The sequence below is a fragment of the Notechis scutatus genome, chromosome 2, assembly GCF_049901735.1.
Source record: "Notechis scutatus isolate UNSWTSFEM ecotype Mainland chromosome 2, rNotScu1.2, whole genome shotgun sequence".
In the NCBI taxonomy this organism is placed as follows: Eukaryota; Metazoa; Chordata; class Lepidosauria; order Squamata; family Elapidae; genus Notechis; species Notechis scutatus.
In genome coordinates, this window is record NC_142010.1 from 75670741 (window position 1) to 75693399 (window position 22659).

Below are 22659 nucleotides of genomic sequence, written 5' to 3' on the forward strand. Positions count from 1 at the left end.
ACTGCCTGTATTAGTTAGTAGAGAATCAGATATACTGGCTGATCTACTGCAATTCAGCCAATGCCTTTTAGTAGCTTCTGTAATCTTATCTCAAAAGATAATGCCGTGTGGATCTTTTATTGGCCATCAACCAATACCCATCTACCCCCACTCAGTTTTCTAACACTAAGGAGAAAAATCCCCCTGTAGCTGCCTTGTATTATGTGTAGTGCTGCTGACAGTGGGTGGTAGTAATCCTGTTATGGAGGCTGTAGTGTCATTTAAGTGGGTGAAGCAGAGAATAGGTGGGCAGAATTACTTTGTGGTTTCTTCTTTTGCACCTGCAGACATGGCTGTCTCATGACCTTAGTGTGAGGGGGAGTGTTTAGTCTTGAAAGTGCCAAGGTGTATATCTCTTTCCAAATAAGTTCCCTCTCAGCTTTTTTTTTTAAAGGTCATCATTAATTCTAGCTACAGTTGTCAGGGCACCAAGCTGATCCTGCCATCTAAAAAAAAAGTAGAATTTGAATGAGAATCCACTAGAAAACCCCAGCACTCTTGAATTAGACTGAGAAGTTGAAAAGAAGCATCCCGCCAAAAAAAAAAAGTGTAATAAAGTGGGCCTTCAGTGTTTCTCAACCTTGGCAATCTTAAGGTGTCTTGACTTCAACTCCCAGAATTTTGGGGAGGAATTGAGGAATTCTGGATATTGAAGCCCAGTCATCTTAGAGATGCTATGGTTGAAAAACATACCTATAGGAAATTAAACAGATGTATGTATTCCAGAAGTCCAAAAATGAAGCTATAAGTAGAGAGTAACGTAATGTAACAGAGGAAATGGTATTTCAGTAAAATAAATATCAGTGAAACTAAATGAGGGAAGATTTGCAACTGGCAGAATGGAAAACTTTGTCACACAAATCGCTGTTAAACTGTGAAATTCACTGTCACAGTTATGGTAGTGGTAGCTGGTTTGGATAGTTTTAAAAAAGACTGGACCAGATTCATGGAAAATCAGGATCTCAGTGGTGCCTAATACTGATAACTATTTACTATTACCTAAACTGTAGGCAGCATATCATAAATATTGCCTGCTGGAAGGTAACTGGAATGGAGGATCACCTGGTAGTCCGGTCTGGTGAGGATATTACGTAACACTGACCTAGATTACGTTACTCTGTGGGATAAGACAGCAGGATTTTTATATGGAAGTCTTTTCTGTCTATGGCAGAGGTCAACAACTGTAGCAGCTTTACAACCTCTGGATTTCAACTCTCAGAATTCCCAAACCAGTATGGCTGTATGGCTGGCTCAGGAATTCTGGGAGTTGAAGTCCACAGGTCGTAAAGTTGCATATTTGCCCACCCCTGATTTATAGTATTTCTACCACATGGTAGAGATTCCTTTGCTTTTGTGTAATGGGATTGTTCGAACTGTCCACTAGGACCCCTCCATGGGGCAATTATTCCTTGGCAAAGAGCTGGATGCAAGTAGAATTAAATTTCACTAAACTCTCCCTCCCTCCCTCCCTCCCTCCCTCTCTCTCTCTCCCTCTCTCCCCTTCTCTCTCTTTCTCTCGACTTTAGAAGTGCAGTGTCTGTCTGTCAGTCAAACTTTTTAACTGCCCATCTCTCTCACAAAGGGGACCTGGGTGGTGTACATTTTAATCGATACAATAAAACATTGCAAACTGAATAATTTAAAATCAAAAATGTAAAACAAATTATAAAATTGCATATGGTGGAGAGTTCCAAGATGGGAGTTGGGGAGGCTCAACCAGGGCCACAGCTGGGCAGGCCCCTGTATTCCCCACGCAAGGCTACACAGCCAAGTTTGGACCCCGCTGTGGAACGCCAAGAAATTGGGGTTTTTCCCTCGCCTCTGATGACCAGATGTTTCACAAAACATGGGCAGTGGAGAAAAGGCCCTCTTCCTTGACCCCACCAGTTGAAGTTCTCTGACCAATACGGTCTGTAGCATGCCTTCCCTGCCTGAACAAGTGGGACAAAGTGGTAATGGGGCTAAGCCACAGCTAGCCTGGCCCTATGCCATGTAGTATACTCACATACTACATCTCAGGTATGAGATCATATGTACTAAATGGGCTTGTTTCCAAGTTATTATGAATAGGAATACATTAGAAATTCTGATTAGTTTCAGTGGAAGGCATTTAGTCATCTGATTGGCATTCCCATGGAAACCTAAAGTGCATTCATTAGCTGCATTGCACAGTTCATAGTTGAGGGTGTTATATCAGTTACAGAAGCATATTAGATGAATCAAAATCACTACTAAAGCTGATCAGGTTAATGATTTCTATATACTTCAATTCAATTCCACATGAAAGGAGAGAGATATTCATTTATCACTGAAAAACAAAGTATATTTTGATTTCGGATGTGATCTCCTGATCTCTTCATTCTCCTGCACATTTAGTGCTTACAGAAATAAGCATAACAGAAAGCAGTTGTTATCTACAACATTGCACTGTAAATCAATCTACATTTTAGCTTGAGAGTCTTCATGCTGGATATTTTTCAGGAAGGTATCTAAAAGGTTATTGTATATAAGAGCCATGGTGGCACAGTGGTTAGAAAAATTCTACTGACTGCTGATTGCCAGAAATTTGGCAGTTCGATTTTGACCGGCTCAAGGTTGACTCAGCCTTCCATCCTTTTGAGGTCGGTAAAATGAAGACCCAGATTGTTGGGGGCAATAGGCTGACTCTGAAAATTGCTCAGAGAGGGCTGTAAAGCCCCATAAGTCTATTGCTATATACAGTATTTACTAGGTTAAAACTTGTCCTGTAAACTTTATGTAAATACTTACAGAGATATATGCTCTTTATTAACGATGTGAGCATCATTTTGAAGTTATCCCCATATTTATGAGAACAGCCATATATCAGAATAAGGTTATGCAATCTTAGTGACCCCTAGATAGAATTTATCTAGCTACTGGTAGCCCATTAAATATATCTGCTTGACTATGTGAATAATGCGATTGTTTAGTGTTTTTAAGTTCAGAGTGATTGTTCCTTCTCCATTTCCCAAAGTTCTGTTTTCTAACGATTGTAGTTTATAATGGAATTATAAGGTTACCAAATAGATTAATCGTAATTAGGATAGTTTTGGTTCCTACAAATTATTACCCCAGCAGACCATTTATTAGTAATATATTGTCGTTGTAGTTAAGACTGTAGAAATTGCTGCTCGGTGGGATACCTGGAACCTTTGATGTTCAGCTATTTCGGTCAGTAGAACAAAATGACAAAATGAACATTGCATTAATATATAGATTTGATGCTTGATTAGCTTGTGGGATTCAGTTACTAATCTGGTACCATCTGTACAATATTTGCTGATTTCCTCTCTCAATCCCCCCTTCCCCTCAAAAAATCATTAAAGGAGTGGCAACTTTATCATTCAGTGTTCATGCCACATTGTTTCAAACTGGGGTAATTGAAAGGTTTCAGTTGTAATGTTTGGCAGTTGTCTGCTACAAACCTATTTCCCAATAGTTCTCTGGGTCAGCTATTCTTCAAAAGAAAATATGGGAAATATTAGTGCACGACATACGTATTCTCTATGCATGCAAACATAGACTGACTATATTTCTTGATCAATTTCCAGTCAGCTGCTGGGAATCTCCAGAAGTAGATAGATTACTCATGAACCAATGACTCTTCCTCATTGCTTTGATATGCCTTCTGTTTCATTATCAGCTGAACCTCAATCTATACTCTCCTCCCCGATCTGCTTTCTCAGTTGGCAAAGTGGGAGTGCAGGGATGAATATATCATGTGCCAAGCAGATAAAAGGGTTGTTTTTATGCCATCTGTTCCAGGAGGCTGTTGTTGGGGTGGTTGTGTTCAATTGATATAAAGCAAGCAGGATGCAGTTGTATTTTTCCTTTGTTTGTATAGGATTTGAAGGCAAGGATTTACCTTAGGCTGAGAATATCCACAGTGGTGTTTTCTCAGCCTTGGCAACTTTAATATGTGTGGATTTCAACTCCTAGAATTCCCCAGCCAGCATGAAATCTCATTCTGGAAGTTCATCTAACTTGTTTTAAATCGGTTACAATTCAGCAAAAAGAATAATGTTTGTTCTACTTCCAGCCAAACTCAGATCCCATAGTTAAATGCTTTCTCTCCTTTCTTCTTTTTAATATTTCTCTATGTAACATATCCCATCTGCCTGCTGACTCCTGATCTTCTCAGTGCCTTCCCTTCCCACAATTCCTGTCTCCCTTCGGCTACTGAGATCAGTATTCTTGTGTTTTGCTCACTCTTACCCTCTGAATCACTTATTCCCAAAACAAACCCATGTCAGTCCATATCTAGAATATAATGCTCCCATTTCATTCTGTATACAGTTTTAAACACCCAAAACATACATACTGTATTTCAGTTCAGTCGTAGACCACGCAAAACCAGCTGTGTCGTGCATGAAGTGGTTCACGCATTGAACATCTTGCATATACCTGTTTCTAAAACATATATTTTGTCAACTGTTTTGAAGACTGTTTTGTAAACTGCCAGACACAAGCTTCTCTGTTACCAGTGAAAAGATCCATGTCCCCAGTAGGTCACGAGATTGCTATTATTGAAAAGCTAGAGTTTCCACCATTACATTGATTGCAAATGGGAAATAATTAACTTGCTGAAAATTTTGTAACTTCATCTTTTTCATCTCAATAAACCTTGCTAAAGAAAACTGTGATGATCTTGCCTGAAAAGAATTAAGTTCTCAAAGAAGCTTTTTTAATATTCAGGATTTAAATTTATACCTTTAAATTTATTTAATTTCTTTCTGGGATTAGTGAATAGTAGGTTTTCTTCACTGGAACTTGCCTTCATGTGCCATCTTGAAATTGCCACATTTAATATCCTTGGAAAATGTTGAGGCCTAACCAGCTTGGCAAGTCCGGAATTCCCCCTCCTACTCTATTAGCTACAGGAGAGGTGTGGTATGCAGTAACATGCCAACTCCAATTTTATCCTTACGAACTTTCCAGATTTGGAAAGAACGAGGTGATTTTTCTGCAGCGAACCTGGGAAAAGTTTCTAACTTAGATCAATTTGTAAGTTTTGAGGTTGAATATTTGAGATTTGAGTGGTTGCAATGAGTAACATTTGCCCAAAAGAACAATGGTATCTTCATCTTCATGTTAATGTCTAAATATGGGCCAGTAAAGCCCTAAATGTCTCAGAATTTTCTCTTATGTCACCTAGGTCACCTAGGCAGAGGCAGGCTTGGATAGAGTCCTTTATTGCTCTGCTAATTCCATGACAAATAGCTCTACAATGGACGGTAAAGCTCCATCCCGAACTTGAAGGCAGCCACCCACAGTCAGTGCAACACAGTCTCAAAAACAAAAGCCAATAACCACCAAAGCCAATTCACAAAGGAAGAGAGGAAGTCCAAAAACAAGGTGCAAGTCCACAAGGCGAGGCCTGTAAGTCGTACACAAGATTCAAGGTCCACAAGGCGAGGTCCAGAGTCCACAAGGCAGAAACACGATTCAGGGTTTTTTCAAGGCTGGGGAAGTACAAGCTGAAGCAAAACAATTATTCCTGAGAAAGACACTCTCTCTCCAGCCTCTGCTTAAATCAAACCAAGCCAGGTATTCCTTGTGCGGAAGGGTGGGGTGGCCTCCGTGGAAGCAGCCTCATAGACCTCCTTTGAGCTTGCCTCAGCTCCACTCTCTGAGCCCTTGGATTGAGGGAGGGAGGCAGCTGTTCCTCATCAAAGGGGATCTGCTGCCTCTCAACACCATTTCCTGTCTGCAGCCGATCCTCCCCCATGGGTGTGAGGGCAAGCAGTTCCCTGTTCAGTCGACCACCTCCCCCAATGCCAGAGGGCCCTTGGATAGCATCGTCCTCAGCCCCTGGACTCTCCAAACATGCCATCCCCGTTGGATGGTGCCAGTTCCAACACCACAACTTCCTCTGAACTGGAATCCAACGGGGCCATGACACTAGGGTACCAAATAGAGCTATAATGGTTATAGCTCTTACTAAAACGGCTTTGAAGTGGTGATACTCTGTGTGTGATATTCAGAAATATGAGAGGTAATTAAATAAATTGACATGTTGATCTCCCAAAATGTCCCAGATGTGCTTTTTCAAGCTTCTTGGATGAGAAGCAAAATGTCTTCAAGAAAAAACAAAGTCTAGTTTCCTTTTGAAAAAGCACTTTTGGGATAACTATGACCTAGATGACTGAGAATCTCTATAATCATCTCCCAAAATGGGAATCCATTTTGTGATACATGGATTGGAAACTACCATTATTTCATGGCTACTGGACATCTTTACATCTTTTAAAGGAGAAACTATTGGATTCAATTATTATTATTAGTAGTAGTACTATCTTTTAACACTATTGTAAACAGTGATGCTTGTCTATTGCTGGTCTATGCCCGTAATAAATTTCTATTATATTCTGGGTTTAACAAATAGTTGTAGATAGAGATGTTCAAAATGTAACATTGGTTTATATGATCTATCTTGATTAATAGAGGTTCCCTCGGAAAAGAATTTCCAGAATTTCACATATTAAGTTTATTTTGAAGTTTACTCTCATTTTTCCAATGCTTTGTGGTATTTTTGAGCTGTGTTACAGTGGATTTCTTTAATGATGAGATACCAAAATGCAAGAGGATATCTATTTTCCTAATGGTCTGAAGAACTCTGTTTCTGGGTTTGAATAAATATTTTATAACCGGGAGACCTGTTTCAGACTTTTAAAAAATGAGGGCTACAAATTAGTATGTGCTTAATTTCCCCCTTTTACAAGCGTTAGGTAAAATGATTAATAATTTAGTTGTATAACATGATGTAAGGCTACTTTTGTTCAGTGCAGAAGAAATTGTGCTTTCATGGATCTCTCTCTCTCTCTCTCTTTTATTTTTTGCATACCATTTTTTAAAAATAAGCCAACAGTACACAGGGCTTACAAATTTATATCTCCCAAATGGTATCTATCATAAGACCATGAGAAGCATCCTGCTGCGTTAAACCAAACACTAGTTTGATCTAGCATTCCATTTCCAGCATTGGCCTGCCAGAGTCTTCTGCGAAACAACTGCACAAAGTTAATGGCTGTTACTATATGGCATTCAGCATCAGAAGAAAAATAGGATCAGAACTATCAGTTATCCAGCCATTTGTTCTTACAAATTGAGCAAAAAAGAAATACCAGATCACTGAGTCATTTAACCTGATACTATTGAGGTTTTTTCCCCCTGCTTTATATAGTTATGATAGCAAGGGAAACTAGCACCTCCTGGCTGCACAATATATGTGCTGCCATTGAGTTGTCCTGTTCCAGCAGATAGGTGATAGGGCCAGCTTGGTCTTCCTTTGTTCAGTATTTTTGTTTCTAACAGCAGCCAATCGGATGCCTTTACGATACACACAAATGGGAGGCAAAGATATACCTTTTATCCCACTAACTGTTCTCTTGCAAGTGCTATTTGGAAGTATGTTCCACCTAACCTGGAGAATTTAAAAAAGCGGGGCTCCCCCACCCCAGCTCCCCCCCCCCCCCCCCCCCCCCCCCCCCCCCTCCCCCCCCCCCCCCCATCAAAAAACCAATCACCTTGACCCCCCCCCCCCCCCCCCCCCCCCCCCCCCCCCCCCCCCCCCCCCCCCCCCCCCCCCTTTTTTAAAGCCAATGATTCTTGGTAGTCCTGTTCACCATGAACTTATCCTATCACTTTTAAAAGCCACTATCACTATCACTATCACTTCTGAATCTCCTTCTAGTCAGTCTCATTGGAAGGCACTACTAAGGTTTAGAGAGAGAGAGAGAGAGAAATATTTTATATCTACTTTATCTATGCCATGAATGATTTTATACACTTCGATTATGCCCTTCCTTGGTTGCCTTTTTTCTTGTACATTCACCCCGTCCCCACCCAAGCCATCTAATTATTTTTGTTGCCTTCTTTGCCTGCCCCCCACTCTATTATCTTCTCAAGTGCAATAATTAGAATTGCATACAAATCTACCATATATTTGTGTAAAATAAAATAACTTTTATTTTAAAACCCTTTCCTCGTGATTCCTAGCATGGCGTTTACCCTTTTCACAGCTGCTGCACACCAAGTTGACATGTTCATTGAGCTATCTACTATGAACTCAAGATGTTTTTTCTGGGGACTGATAAACAATTCAGACACCACCAAGTTGCATGTCAATTAGAGCTTTTTAACTGTTGTGGAAAGGGAACTTCACGAAGACAGTAGTGTCACAAAAACAGGAAAAGCCCAAGGGGAACATCAGGTCAGCCAGAAAACAAACTTACATAGGAAAAGGAATCAAATAAAAAGTATTAAAGAATCCCTATAGACAAAAGCCTAAGTAATTAAGAAAACTAGACAAATAGGAAAAGGAAACAAAAGATAATTTAGAAAACCCTTACAAACACAGGACATACCAAATAAGCAAAACAAACAGACAAAAGACACAAAATATAAATTACAAAAGGGACAGACAGGAGATTGCCACAGAACAAATATGAAAAACTATCTTAAAGCTAAAAGAGATTACAGAAAACCAATAATACAATCTGGCCACCCCGCAAAGTTTGGCCTCTGGCAGAAATAAAGACAAACTCAAACAGGATTTGAAATATTATGCACAAATACAAACACTCACACAAAATCAACTTACAAAGGGAGAAAAGGGTATAAAAAACCAGGGACTTACCATAAGAAGCTAGCTAGCCCAGGAACGCAGACTTCTCGCTATTCTCCGCCTTCCTGAAAAATAAAAAGATCCAGCTTTCAAGCAGTTGTCCATATCCTTGCGCCGGAGCTCTTCCAGTGGGAAAATCGAATCCTCAAAAGAAAGGCATTTTGACACCTTTCAACACTGTGTAGCAGTTGACCATTATTTCTTTGTTGTTTTGGTAATCCTTCAGCCATTTTAAAGAGCTATTTCTGGAATCCTTCACAACCATTGTGATTTTTTTCACCCTGAGCAAAATTATCTGCAAAGTTGGACAACTCACTGTTAGGTGGAAAGTACACATCTCAGTGAACTTATTGTGCTTTTTAAATAATATGTGCTAGTACAGCAATATCTTCCACTCATCTAGGTATCTTCTTCTTAGTTGTTTGGTGACATCTACTGGATTTCACTGCAAGATACTCTTATTTCCAATGTATTGCTTATTTTCAATTTATTGCTTGATTTATAATTTATTGATAAATGGGAATACAGTGTATGCATTTTAGTATGTTCTGTAGATGTGAACCGTTAAGTGCATAAAACCTACCAGAAAATTAAGGCGGAGCAATGATTCAAATCTATCATCAGCCTAATAGTGTAGTTGCTAAATATTTGAATTTGAGTTCTTCATCTTTACTTTTGCTTTGTATAATAACATGTATTTGCACAGCAGGATATTCATACAGCAGGATATAACATTTATTTGTAAAACCAGCAGGATATTTTCTCTGAGCCACCCAACATTTAATTGCTATTCTAGTTGTTGATTCTGTCAGGTTTCAACTCTTAGCTGGAAAATCCCCAGCATTCCTGAATCCTAATAGGCGGGTTATGTAAACTGGGAAATGCTTCTGAAGAACAGATCTTGGGTGCTGTCATTCGGTGACAGAGGTTGCTTGCTAATTGTGCTTTTTGGAAATCATTTTTTTTAATGGTTCCATCTTTCCAGTTTCTCCTTTTGTGACCTGGGTAGACTAGCACACCAGCCTGTTTGTTTGTTTGTTTGTTTGTTTGTTTGTTTGCTTGTTTTTATCCCTAGTAAAAGACATTCATTTTTGAAGGCCTATTTTGTTTTGCTTGCTTGTGTTTTTGAGACCGAGCAGACAGTGGCACCCCTTAACTGCACGTACACGCAAAGACACACCAGAGACCACAGTATGAAAGGCCAGTTTGGATGTGCAGTAAGCCAAAATATGAAAATTCCACATGTATCTCTTCTTGCGTGGTAATAAAAATGCACATTTCCATCCCATTTCCTGATAGCTACAATTGGCTGGGTTATTACAGCACATCCAGGAAGCTTTAATGCTTGAAGAAAACAAAACAAGGTAGATTTGGTGGCCCACCACACCTTGTCTTTATGCAGAAGGGACTAGGTCTGGAGCTTAGGAAGAGCAATTAGGAATTTTTGCTTATGTCCACATCTTCAGCTGTCTGAGGCAACCACTACAGTCTGTCTAAAGTTAGTCCCCACTTTTCACATTTTGCAATTCAAGAATTGAAACTAAGTTTCATATTCTGTTCTAATAGTGGCCACCCTATTGCTATGAAGGAGCAGAACTACTTCTGTAGTATTTCACTCCCAGCATTTGATACTTAAGAGTTTCATCTTTCTGTTTCTTCAGCTTTTCTTTTCTTCTGTCTCCAAGATTGAGGGGAAATGGGAGAATTTAGGAATCGGAGGAGACTTTTTCATCCCCATCCAATTAATTGCCCCAACTCCATTATCTGGTTTGGTTTGCTTATTAAAAGCTAAGTGTCTTGAATGAACCCAATGTGTTTTTTGAAGAATATTGTCTAATTTAGCACTTAGTGAGCACTTAACCAATTGTATGCTATTCAGTGAACCAGGATTAAAACCAGGATTTTGCAAGGTTTGAATTTTGCTAGTACCTAGTATTGTCAGTAGAGTTTGCTGAATATTTTTCAAATAATTGTTGGTGGAAAACTTTGTGAAAGATTAGTTTAATTTGCTGTTAAAAGCTATACTATAAACATGACCTCAACTACTTACTGTATCAATTATTTATGCAGATTACTTATAAGTTGTATTAATTAGTTCTTCATTTTGTTTTTCCTTTTAATATATGACTAATCAATTACACGAAATAGGAGTTTTTTCAACAACCCTAACTGAAAATCTCTGCATGGATTGGGAAAAAAAGTATTAGTGATATAGACATAGGTGCCATTTGCATTCCTATAGTCATCTGCTACAGGACTCCTTACTATAAGTGTCTGGATTTGCATGAGATTACAAAGCATAAAAGCATGTATTCTCATAGAGGGAAGGAAATTTTAGAACCCTTTTGTAATTAGCTGCTTTTGTAACCATTTCATGGAGATTTTTAGGTAACAAATTTGGCTGAGATTTAACTGCCATACTTCTCAGAAGTTCAGAGAATCACTAACTGATCTAAAGATAATTTTTGGAAGTAGTGTGTATGAAGTTAATCCAGTATTTTTAATATGAAGCATTCTCAATGTAAATGTCTCTGAACTGAGACTGAACTGCACATTCGAATAATAAAAAAATACTCCTGTGTGAACTTGCCATTTAATATACCGCAATGAAAAATGTGTATTCAAAAAACAATTTATTGTTGAAGAAGCTCTAAAGACCTTGATCAGATTTATTGCAATTATAGCTCCAATTATAGTTGCTCATTAAACAACTTTTCTTAATCTGCTGTCCTCTAGGATGTACCTATTGGATTGCAAATCCCATCATCTCCAGCTAATAAAGTTGCTGTCTGTACTTGACTTAATCCAGCATAATGGATGAAGCATACACAACATTGCCTTCTTCTTATTTTGAGATTATAGAAGGAAGGAACGTGGAGGATTTTATCAGAAAGAGGCAGAAAGAAAAGTCGTGATGATTATATATTTTTTCAGTTGGAGACAACTTAATTGCTGAGAACATGAGTGGGAAGTTTGTTTTGTTTTCAGATTTTGTGGCTTTCTCACTGCATCTAATTACTCAATATGAAAAGAGAATGCTGAACTGAGTGGACCTTTAGTCTGATCCAGCATTATATTTCTTATGATTTTATCATTACATGAAATGTTCTACTCCAACTAAAGCTTTTTAACCCGTGCCTGCCCCCCCCTTGCCATAATTCAATGCAGAGTTCAGATTTCTTAGAGCATTATTTTTGAGGTTCAGTGCTAAGACCTTTAATCCGTAATGTATTTTAGAAAACATTCCTACATTTCTGTTTAGCATTTCCCGTGTATCTGAAAATGGTATACTGCTTAATAGTGATTTTTGAGTTAGAAGTATTTGATAATTTAATGCTGGTTACTGTCACAGCTGCCTGCCCTGAGAATAACAGCCTACATGGAGAATTTGCAAATCAGAAGTATAAATGCAGAATGCAAATTAATTTTTTGTAAATAAATCAGAATGGAAAAAGTATGTAATGTGAAACATTGAGCAACATGTGATATCACGAATGTGAATGATATAATTCAAAGCCTGTGTAAGAAAACGTATGCCGGGGGGAAAAACCTCTAGAGTTCTCAAGAAGTGAGTAGGAGGGCATTGGTGAAACGTCAGGAATTAAAAGCTTGGATCTCCTCAAGTGTAGTTGTTTCTTGAGAATTGTCATTCTTCCTAAAATGCTAGAATGACTAGAATCAGGAGGTGACCAGTATCAGAAAAATTGAATCAGGGGGAGATGCATGGGACTGTAGCACATTTGGTCGCAAGACTCTGGACTTTCCGAAATTACTTCAGCAATAAAATTTAGAGCAGGGTTGCATGTCACAAATGCTGCAATGGACTAATGGTGTCTAAATATTGGCCTTATATATTTCTTAGTAACGTAGAAAAAATATATTTTTCCTGTTTCTAGAAGCTACTTATCTATTTGTGATTCACTTACTTTTTTGTTGCCTGTATTGATCAGTGGTTGATTTGTTCATATCTGATAACACACATATTTTAAATTCCAAAATTATACAAGAGAACTACAAATATATAGTTGTGCTCGTAAGTTTACATACCCTGGCAGAATTTATGATTTCTTGGCCATTTTTCAGAGAATTTGAATGACAACACAAAAACTTTTCTCTCACTCATGGTTAGTGATTGGCTGAAGCCATTTATTATCAATCAACTGTATTTACTCTTTTTAAATCCTAATGACAACAGAAACTACCCAAATGACCCTGATCAGAAGTTTACATGCCCCAGTTCTTAATATGGTGTATTGCTCCCTTTAACATCAATGACAACTTGAAGTCTTTTGTGGTATGTGTGGATCTTGAGGTTCTTTATCTTCTCAGATTTTGGTAAAGCTGCCCATTCTTCCTGGCAAAAATCCTCCAGTTCCCTGTAAATTCTTGGGCTGTCTTGCATGAACTGCCCATTTGAAATCTCCCCAGAGTGGCTCAATGATATTGAGGTCAGGAAACTGAGATGGCCACTCCATAACCTTCACTTTAGTCTGCTGTAGCCAATGATAGGTTGACTTGGCCTTGTGTTTAAGATCATTGTCATGTTGGAATGTCCAAGTATGTCCCATGCACAGCTTCCGGCTGTTGAATGCAAATTTTCCTCCAGTATCTTTTGATAACATACTGCATTCATCTTGCCATCAATTCTGACCAAATTTCCTGTGCCTTTGTAGCTCACACATTCCCAAAACATCAGCGATCCACCTCTGTGTTTCACAGTAAGAATGGTGTACTTTTTATCATAGGCCTTGTTGACTCCTCTCCAAATGTAGCGTTTATGGTTGTGGCCAAAAAGCTCAATTCTCCTGGAAGCCATTCGGATCATCCAGTGAGGGAGGTGCTTCAGTCTGCGTCGTTGTAGGCTGAGCTTAATTACTGAGGATTGCTCCGCCCTTCATCACGTGGCTGCCTTGCAATCCCCAGTTTACGCTCAGCCTTCGTTAGGTTAGGCTGTGTATTTCTACTCCTTGGCCGATTCGAGACAGCTTCCCAGAGAATTCTTCAGGTTTGCCTGCCTTTCGCTCGGTTCCCTTAGCCTCTGCGCATTTCAGATTGGGATCTAGCAGGGGAGTGCATTTTTTCGCCCCCAAGGGGGATAAGAGCGAGCAGCTTTTGCGCTTTGCGCAACCCCCCCAATTCGGTCCTCTTCCTGCCGCTTTTCCATGCCACTCCCGTAGCGGCTCCATTCGATCGCGCTCAGCAAGCGCAGCTGGTGTCCCCCCCCACCGTAAACGCCGATTGCCCCAGGAAGGGGCGAAAATTACTTGGCTGCCTCTCTCGGCCTCTAGACATGCCGGAGAGGCTTATTTATTGCTCTGAGCGGCCCGTGACTAAGAGATAGTAGGCAGCTGCCATTTTGGGCACCGCCGCATGTCGGGCGCCATTTTGAAAGGCCTCGTTCGGCTGCGAAGAGGCTAGCTCTTGTCGTAGGCCTGCCAGCCTGTGAGAGCTACTGGATATCCGATAGATTTGGCAACCTTGTTGGCTTTCCGCAGCACGCTCAGGGCAGGAAGTTGCAGCCTATACCTCCCGGTTGTTGCCTGGGAGCTCCAGCTGCCAGAGGCCTTATCTCTGTCTCAGGCGTTTAATCTGGCAAATTGGTTATAATTAACAGCAGTTTCTGGGGCCACTCCCTCCTGGGAGCACCAATCCAGACCTCGGATTGAATTTTTATTACAGAAAGAATAATAATAATAATAATAATAATAATAATAATAATAATAATAATAATAATAATAACAATAATAATAATAATAATAATAATAATATTGACAAATAGATACTTAACTAAATATTATATATATCTATAAATATAGATATTTATGCAAATATTCCTATCCTTGATATTGACCGTTGCACATTATCTATACTAATTGAATTATATATATTAATAATTATAACAATAACAATATTATAGATTGTATACATCTAAATTCCAAAAGGGGGTGCAGGCCAGCTGAAAGGACACCCGGCCTTGTTGGAGGTCGAACCCTTGGCGAGCCAACCGCCTTTAGATTTGTATTACAGTCCTTTCTTCCATAATGGCAGATGACAAGTCTACTAAAGGCCCTTCGTTGAAGGCCAAGTCCAAATCCTACCACCTGCGCAGACAGGCTAAGGAAGCCTCCAAGGAAACTTCCAAGGCTTCTCAGAAGGACGCCTTAAGGCGTCATAGGGCACTGGAGAAAGAATTTGACAGGCGATCTAGAGAGACACAATCGCTTCCTCCAGCCCTGCCATCCTCCGCTCCTTCTACCTCCAGACAACCCCCCCCCCTCCAGATTGCTCTTCCCTCTCCAGGCGCAGCTCATCCCAGGGACACCAGGTCCCCGGACCATCGACCAGACGGACGCCCGAAGCCACGTTCACCCCCACGGCCGCTGGTCTGCTCCAGGAAGAGGCCACCACAGTCGAGATCCCTGTGCATATGCAGGCATGGATGGAACGGGCGATCCGCCAGGGGATAGCAGAGGGCCTTCAACAGATGTCCAGGTCTGGCCCCCCCTCGATAGCGCCCGAACACGATGCACCATCAGCCAGGTCCTCGCCTAAACTGGACCCTACCTATGGTCAGGTACCTTTACAGGGGGACAGTCCTCTCCCAGAAAGGGAAATGGAGGAGGCCATGGAGGACCTGTATCGGTTCGGGGGGGAGGAAGAGGAATTTGAATGGGGGTCTACGCACCAAGGAGAGCCTCTATCGGAGTTAGACCCGATGGAAGGGGACATGTCCGAGGACGAGGGCCTCACTCCCGACCAACCCACTTTTGTGGGTCTGTTCAAGCCTAACATGTTTAGATCGCTTCTATTTAAGGCCAAGAATATTTCTGGCCTGTCCGTTCAGTCCTCCCCGGCTCCCCCTTCCCTGGTGGAGGAGCAAGAGGACGCTATTTTTAGGCAGCCCGTGGTGGAGGCGGAGGTTATTCCGGCCCCGCCCATTTTCCATGACCTAGTCTCAAGCCAGTTGGACTCTAGGAGGGCCCCCCCTGCCCCATCCAGCCAGGACAAGAGGTTCTTTAACCTTGAAGCGAGCTTCTGCAACTTGCTTAACACCCCCGAGGTAGACGAACCCATCGTCGGCTTAGCATCCTCGTCCTCCCCCTGGAGGCTTTGAAACCCGAGGACAAGAGGTCCGAACTGGCTTTACGTAGGGCTCATCAAGCTGACACCTGGGCCATTAGATCGGCCACGGCCGCTTCCTTCTTCACCAGGTCTTCGATCCGGTGGCTCCGCCAACTGAAGCAGCATGTTCCCCCCTCTAACACAAGGGCACATCAGGACATCGCAAAATTAACGGCTGCGGCAGAATTCTCGGCCGACGCCACTTACCACGCGGTGAAGTTCTCCGCCCGTGCAATAACTTCTCACGTTACAGCTCGCCGCCTGCTCTGGCTCAAGCACTGGCAGGCGGACGTAAAACAAGGTTAAGTTGGCCACTGCCCCCATTAAGGGGGACAAACTATTTGGCACTGCCCTGGAGCCTTTGCTATCCGAAACCCGAAGCAAGAAAAAATTTCTTCCTCCCCTTTTTCGGAGGTCAGAGTCAAGAGCTCCTCAGCCATTTCGGAGAGGTTCCTCACAACCTTTCTACCAGTCACCTTTCCTGCCCAGGTATCTGAGACCCCCCTCCTTTCGGCCCTTCCAGCCCCAGGATCGAGCCGATCCGGACAACAGGAGCAGGAGAGGAGGCAGCTACAGGCGTCCCTTCAGGGGTTCAGGAGGGAAGTCTTTCCGGCGTACCAGATAGATCCCATACCTCCCTTCCCATCGGCGGACGCCTCAAGCATTTCGCCGACCGATGGGACTCCTCCACCTCCGATGCCTGGGTCCGGGACACCATCAGACTTGGTCTCACGCTTGAATTCCAGCGCGCCCCCCCGGATTTTTTCATGGCATCCCCCTCTCGAGGGATCCCACCAAACGCAACTTAATGGACTCAGCCATCCATCATCTCCTCAAAATACAGGCCATTCAACCCGTCCCACCATCCCAGCGGGGGCAGGGGTTTTACTCCCACCTCTTCGTGGTCCCCAAATCCTCAAGTGGATGGAGGGCTATTCTAGACCTGAAACGCCTTAACCGTTACCTGATCTACCACAGGTTTAAGGTGCACACCCTGCAGTCCATACTACTGGGCATCAGGCAGGGGGACTGGCTAGCCTCTATAGACCTTTCAGAGGCATATCTCCACATCCCAATCCGGCCCTCCCATTCCAAATTCCTCAGGTTCTGCTACAACCATCGCCACTTCCAATACGTGGCCCTTCCCTTTGGGTTGGCCTCTGCCCCGAGAACCTTCACCAAGGTCCTCGCGGCTCTGGCGGCCCATCTCAGGAACCTCCCGGTTCGCCTCCACTGTTACCTGGATGACATTCTCATCCTGTCTCACTCCAAACTCCAAGCAGAGAAGGATATCAGAGCCACTCTCTCGGCACTTCAAGACCATGGGTTCCTAGTGAACTGGCAAAAGAGCCAACTGTTACCATCCACATGGATCAACCACTTGGGGTCCGTCATTGACTCAATTCAGGGAAAGGTTTTCCTTTCCTCCGAGAGATTCCTGAGCATCCAGGAAACCGTCAAACATATCAGACGATCAAGAATTGTCTAAATTACTGGGTAAAATGGTCTCATGTATCTCCATTGTTCCCTGGGTCCGTTTACACACTAGATCCCTCCAGTGGTTCCTGCTCCCGTTCCAAAGGACCGGCAGAAGCAATTCAAAGGCCACGGTCAAGGTGCTGCCAAGGGTCCTCACGTCTCTCCTCTGGTGGACCAGTCCCGCCATCAACAAGGGACACTGCTTCAAGGAGCCCCAACGCCTCACCCTCACCACAGACGCCAGCCTGTCCAGATGGGGTGCTCACACCCACTCGCTCTCGACACAGGGCAGATGGTCACAGGTAGAACGGGCATGCAGTATAAACTGGTTGGAACTCCGCGCCATCCACCTAGCCCTGCGCAACTTCCTCCCTCACGTACGCGGGCAGCATGTCCTTATACTCACGGACAACGTCACCGCCAAGGCCCACGTCAACCGACAAGGGGGCACCCAGTCCATACATTTGATGAGAGAGGCCGAGCGCCTCTGCCGTTGGGCAGAGCGCAATCTCCTCTCCCTCAAAGCCGAACACATTTCAGGGGATTCAAACACCCAAGCAGATTGGCTAAGCAGGTCCACGGTGGACCAGTCCGAGTGGCGCATCCACCCGTCACTGTTCAGGGAGGCGACCATGAAGTTCGGTCTCCCTTCAGTGGACCTCTTCGCATCCCCGCTCAACACACAACTCCCCAGGTTTTTCTTGAGGTATCCATCCCACGGGGCCGAGAACCACAATGCCCTCCGTTGCCCCTGGCCCACAGGACTTCTATATGCATTCCCTCCATTAGCCCTGGTCCCCAGAGTCATCCAGAAGCTCATCTACGAGAAAGCAGAGCTGATTCTAGTCGCACCCTACTGGCCCAGACGCCCATGGTTTGTGGACCTCTGCAATCTATCGGTGGCCCCTCCCTGGAAAATTCCCCCAAACAGGATATCCCTTTCCCAGGGGCCCCTCCAACACCCGGATCCTCAGTGGCTCCAGTTAGCCGTCTGGAGGTTGAGCGGGAACGTCTGAGAAAGGAGCAGTTTTCCAACCAGGTGATCGATACCATTTTAGCCGCCAGGCGGCCCTCAACAACCCGAATATACAATGCCACTTGGAATGCTTTCTGCAAGTGGTGCCATGGTCTCCAGGTCAACCCGCTTTCACCCTCCATCGCCCAAGTTTTGGAATTCCTCCAAGAGGGTCTGAGGAAAGGTCTTTCCCCGAACACCCTGAGGCGTCAGGTAGCGGCCCTCTCAACTGTCATTATTGGTGACAATCTGGGGCCCCCCTCCCTTCACCCTCGCATTAGGGCATTCCTCAGAGGAGCCACTAACTTGTGTCCCCCAACAGTACACAGATACCATACCTGGGACCTCAATAAGGTCCTGCTGTCCCTTACCAAACATCCCTTTGAGCCTCTCAGGGAATCCTCACTCCAGTTCCTAACACTCAAAGTCATGTTCTTGGTGGCCATTACTTCGGCTCGCCGAATATCGGAGATAGCGGCCTTGTCGGTGAGGAAGGACCTTTGCATCTTCCATGCCGACCGGGTGGTGCTCAGGCCGGACCCTACCTTCTTGCCCAAGGTCAACTCATCATTCCACAGGGCACAGGAGCTCACACTTCCGAACTTCTGCTCCAATCCCTCGCGGGAAAGGGAGAAGCTTTGGCACACTCTGGACATAAGACGGGCCCTTCGCATTTACATTAAGCATACCCAGTCTTTCAGGAGGTCCGAATCCCTCTTCCTGTCCTTTCAGCCCAAATCCCTAGGCCACAAAGTGTCCCCTTCAACCATAGGCCGCTGGATTAGAGCTACCATTTCCAAGGCTTATTTGTCCCAGGCTTTGCCGGTACCCAGCGGGATAACAGCACCCTCCACCAGAAGTGCAGCCACCTCGGCAGCTTGGGCCACCCAGGCTCCAATCTCTGATATCTGTCGGGCGGCCACCTGGGCCTCCCCATCTCCCTTCATTAGACACTATAAGATCGACATATTTGCCTCGGTGGAGGCTTCGTTTGGTAGACGAGTCCTCCAGCGAGTCCTCGAGGAACCACAGGGATCACAGAACCAGACGGAGTTCCCCCCCGTAGGACAGCCAAGCTTTGGTATGTCCCACTCACTGGATAATCCGAACGGCTTCCAGGAGAATGGGCGTTGGTTCTTACCTGACACGCCATTTCTCTGGGAGCCGTGAGGATCATCCAGCCCCACCCTTATTAGTTTTCCGTCTGGTGGGGTCTTGTTTCAGCCAATGAACCCTTTAGCATAGTAAGAGGAGAGCAGGATCTTCTCTTCACTCTCGACTTTGCGTAAACTGGGGATTGCAAGGCAGCCACGTGATGAAGGGCGGAGCAATCCTCAGTAATTAAGCTCAGGCTACAACGACGCAGACTGAAGCACCTCCCTCACTGGATGATCCTCACGGCTCCCAGAGAAATGGCGTGTCAGGTAAGAACCAACGCCCATTTTGGTCTCATCATTCCAAATGACTTTGTGCCAGAAGCTTGGAGGCTTGTCTCTGTGCTGTTTGACATATTGTAAGCGGGATACGTTGTGGTATTTGCGTAGTAATGGCTTTCTTCTTGCGACTCGACCATGCAGCCCATCTTTCTTCCAGTGCCTCCTTACTGTGCATCTTGAAACAGCCACACCATACATTTTTAGAGAGTCCTGTATTTCACCTGAAATTATTTGTGGGTTTTTCTTTGCATCCCGAACAATTTTCCTGGCAGTTATGGCTGAAATTTTAGTTGGTCTACCTGGCTGTGGTTTGGTTTCAACAGAGCTCCTCATTTTCCACTTCTTGATTAGTTTTTGAACACTGCTGATTGGCATTTTAAATCCCTGGATATCTTTTTATATCCCTTTCCTGTTTTATACAGTTCAGCTACCTTTTCCCGCAGATCCTTTGACAATTCTTTTCCTTTCCCCATGACTCACAAGCCAGAACCGTCAGTGCAGCACTGGATGAAAGATGCAAGGGTCTGTCAGGAGTCCAGGAACTCATTGACCTTTTATACACACACACTAATTACAAGCAAACATATCACAGGTGAGGAAGGTTACCTTTAATAGCCATTCAAACCCCTTTGTGCCAACCTGTGTGCATGTTATCAGGCCAAAATCACCAGGGTATGTAAACTTTTGATCAGGGTCATTTGGGTAGTTTCTGTTGTCATTATGATTTAAACAGAGTAAACACAGTTGATTGATAATAAATGGCTTCAGCCATACACTAACCATGAGTGAAAGAAAAATTTTTGTGTTATCATTCATATTCTCTGAAAAATGGCCAAGAAATCATAAATTCTGCCAGGGTATGTAAACTTATGAGCACAATGAGCACAATACATGCATACATACATGCACACACACACATATATATGCAATATGATGCCACGAGTTTGACACCCATGATCTAGATGGTTGCCACTGACCAAGAAATTGATATCTAGAAAAAATGTAATCTAAATTCAGATTATTTGTTTCTGTTAAAGGGCTAGTCTACAGGCAGGATCTCATTGGTGACTGTTGGTACACCGACTGAAACTGTCCCGTGCTCTTAAGATTTTCAACCTTCTTAGATGATTTTCTTTGGGAATGCTAACTTTTTCTTGTTGTTTTTCACATCAGGCAGAAATACCTGGAAATTCAGTAATTAATCTGCAGTCATGGAAAGCAAGGGGCCTTATCGAATCTATGACCCTGGTGGGGGGACACAGGAAGAAGCATCTGCTGCCTTTGAACGGCTAGTGGAAGAAAATGCAAAACTTAAGGAGAAGATGCAGGGGATTAAATCTCTAGGTAACGGTGAGCATGAAATGGAAGCACAATTGACTCCTTGTTATTATTGTTGATGACTTTGGAATCCCATCATATGTGTGATAGCCTATAGAAAAACAGCTTTTTATGTAGTTCTTATCGGTAAACCCCTCAAATCTGCAACTTATAGAAGTTAAGTTGGAGTATACCCCCATGCAGTACTTGCTCATCAGTTGATATATGGGCTGCAATTTGTCACTTTTTGTAGGCAAAAGAAAATAAAAATCACCTCTGACAGTAGCAAAGTTATGAAGTGATTTTCTTCTTCACAGTGGAAGGGAAGCCTAGTCTCAAGTAGAAGTAGTATATTTATGGGATATATATGAAGGAAGACAGCTGCTTCTGCCACTAGATATTTTCCTTTTTCGTACCAATGCAAAATAACATAGTTTGCACTTAATAATGTAAATTTAAGAGTTGTATGTTACAGCCAGACATTTTAAGTATGATGTTGCATATAAGTCAGGCATGATAAATTCTCTGGATTCAGGTATACATGACCTATATGTTTAATGCTTTCATTGCCATTAAGACTTCCAAATGATATTGCTGCCTTCTTACCTTGCCTTACAGAGCCACATGTACTTTCAGACAGCCAGTTTGATGTAGTGGTTACAAGGTAACCTAGAAACCAGGAGACTATGAATGCTAGTCCCACCTTAGTCACCAAAGCCAGCTGGGACACTTTGGGCCAGTTACTCTCTCTCAGCCCAATCTACCTCACAGGGATGTTGTTGTTGTGGAGAAAATAGGAGGAGGAAGGAGTACTGTATTATATATGTTGGCCACCTTGAGTTACATATAAGGTAATAAAGGCAGGATCAAAATCAAACAAACAAACAAATAAATAAATAATCTCATCTCAGTCTAAAACATTAAAGTTGTTGTGGCCCACTGGTGGCTAGCGGAACTGGCAGCAGAGTCAGACAGTGAGGAAGTTGGGGAGGAACATGGGCCAGTCCTGGAGGCTGAGGAAGGCTCGGACGCGGGCTCTGCATCAGAGGCAGAGATGGGGCCAGGGCAGTCTGGCAGTCATCAGCTGCCTTCAGACTCAGACAGCAGTGAGGTGGGGGAGCAGCTGGAGCCAGTTCCCAGACTGCGCATGCGCAGAGCTGCCAAAAGAAAAGAACAATTACAAACTAAGGGTCGATGTGGGAGTAAGGCCACAGGTGGATGGTGAATGGCGCCTCCCATAGGGGTTAAAAGAGGAGCAAAAGGGGAGGGGTTTTTTGCAGGAAACAATTCGTTCATTGCAGCTGTGTGGAGATCTCTCTGTGCATCTCAGAGACTCTGTGCCAAGCCCTTCCTTGTCAGCACTGCGTTTGAAAATATTTACTTGGCAGCCCTTCAGGCTTGATATCGTCTTTGTTCCTAATTACACCCTTGAAAGACTGTTTGCCAGGCCTTTGGCTGAATGTGAATGCAAGAAATTCACTTTTGTTTAATAAAAGGGGTTTTGCAGGGACAAAAAGTCTGCTTAGTGCTTTTTGGGGAAGCCTAGGTCAGAACAAAAACTGAATTATGGATGTACATGAATGAGACACTTGTGTAAAGTGAAA

At 43.3% G+C, this 22659-nt stretch overlaps 1 protein-coding gene across 27 annotated transcripts in view; it reads left to right on the forward strand.

Moving 5' to 3' along the window:
• Window positions 1-22659, forward strand: part of TNIP1 (TNFAIP3 interacting protein 1) — an 80397-nt gene that overhangs the window by 14374 nt on the left and 43364 nt on the right. For 16 of the 27 annotated variants that reach the window (XM_087955143.1, XM_087955134.1, XM_087955131.1 and 13 more), the window contains one exon: window positions 20912-21088. In XM_087955143.1, the coding sequence (XP_087811269.1) occupies window positions 20950-21088 (139 nt within the window). In that variant the 5' untranslated portion in view covers window positions 20912-20949. The remainder of the gene's footprint in view (window positions 1-20911; window positions 21089-22659) is intronic. The other 11 variants (XM_087955138.1, XM_087955148.1, XM_087955152.1 and 8 more) reach the window with 1 other exon arrangement.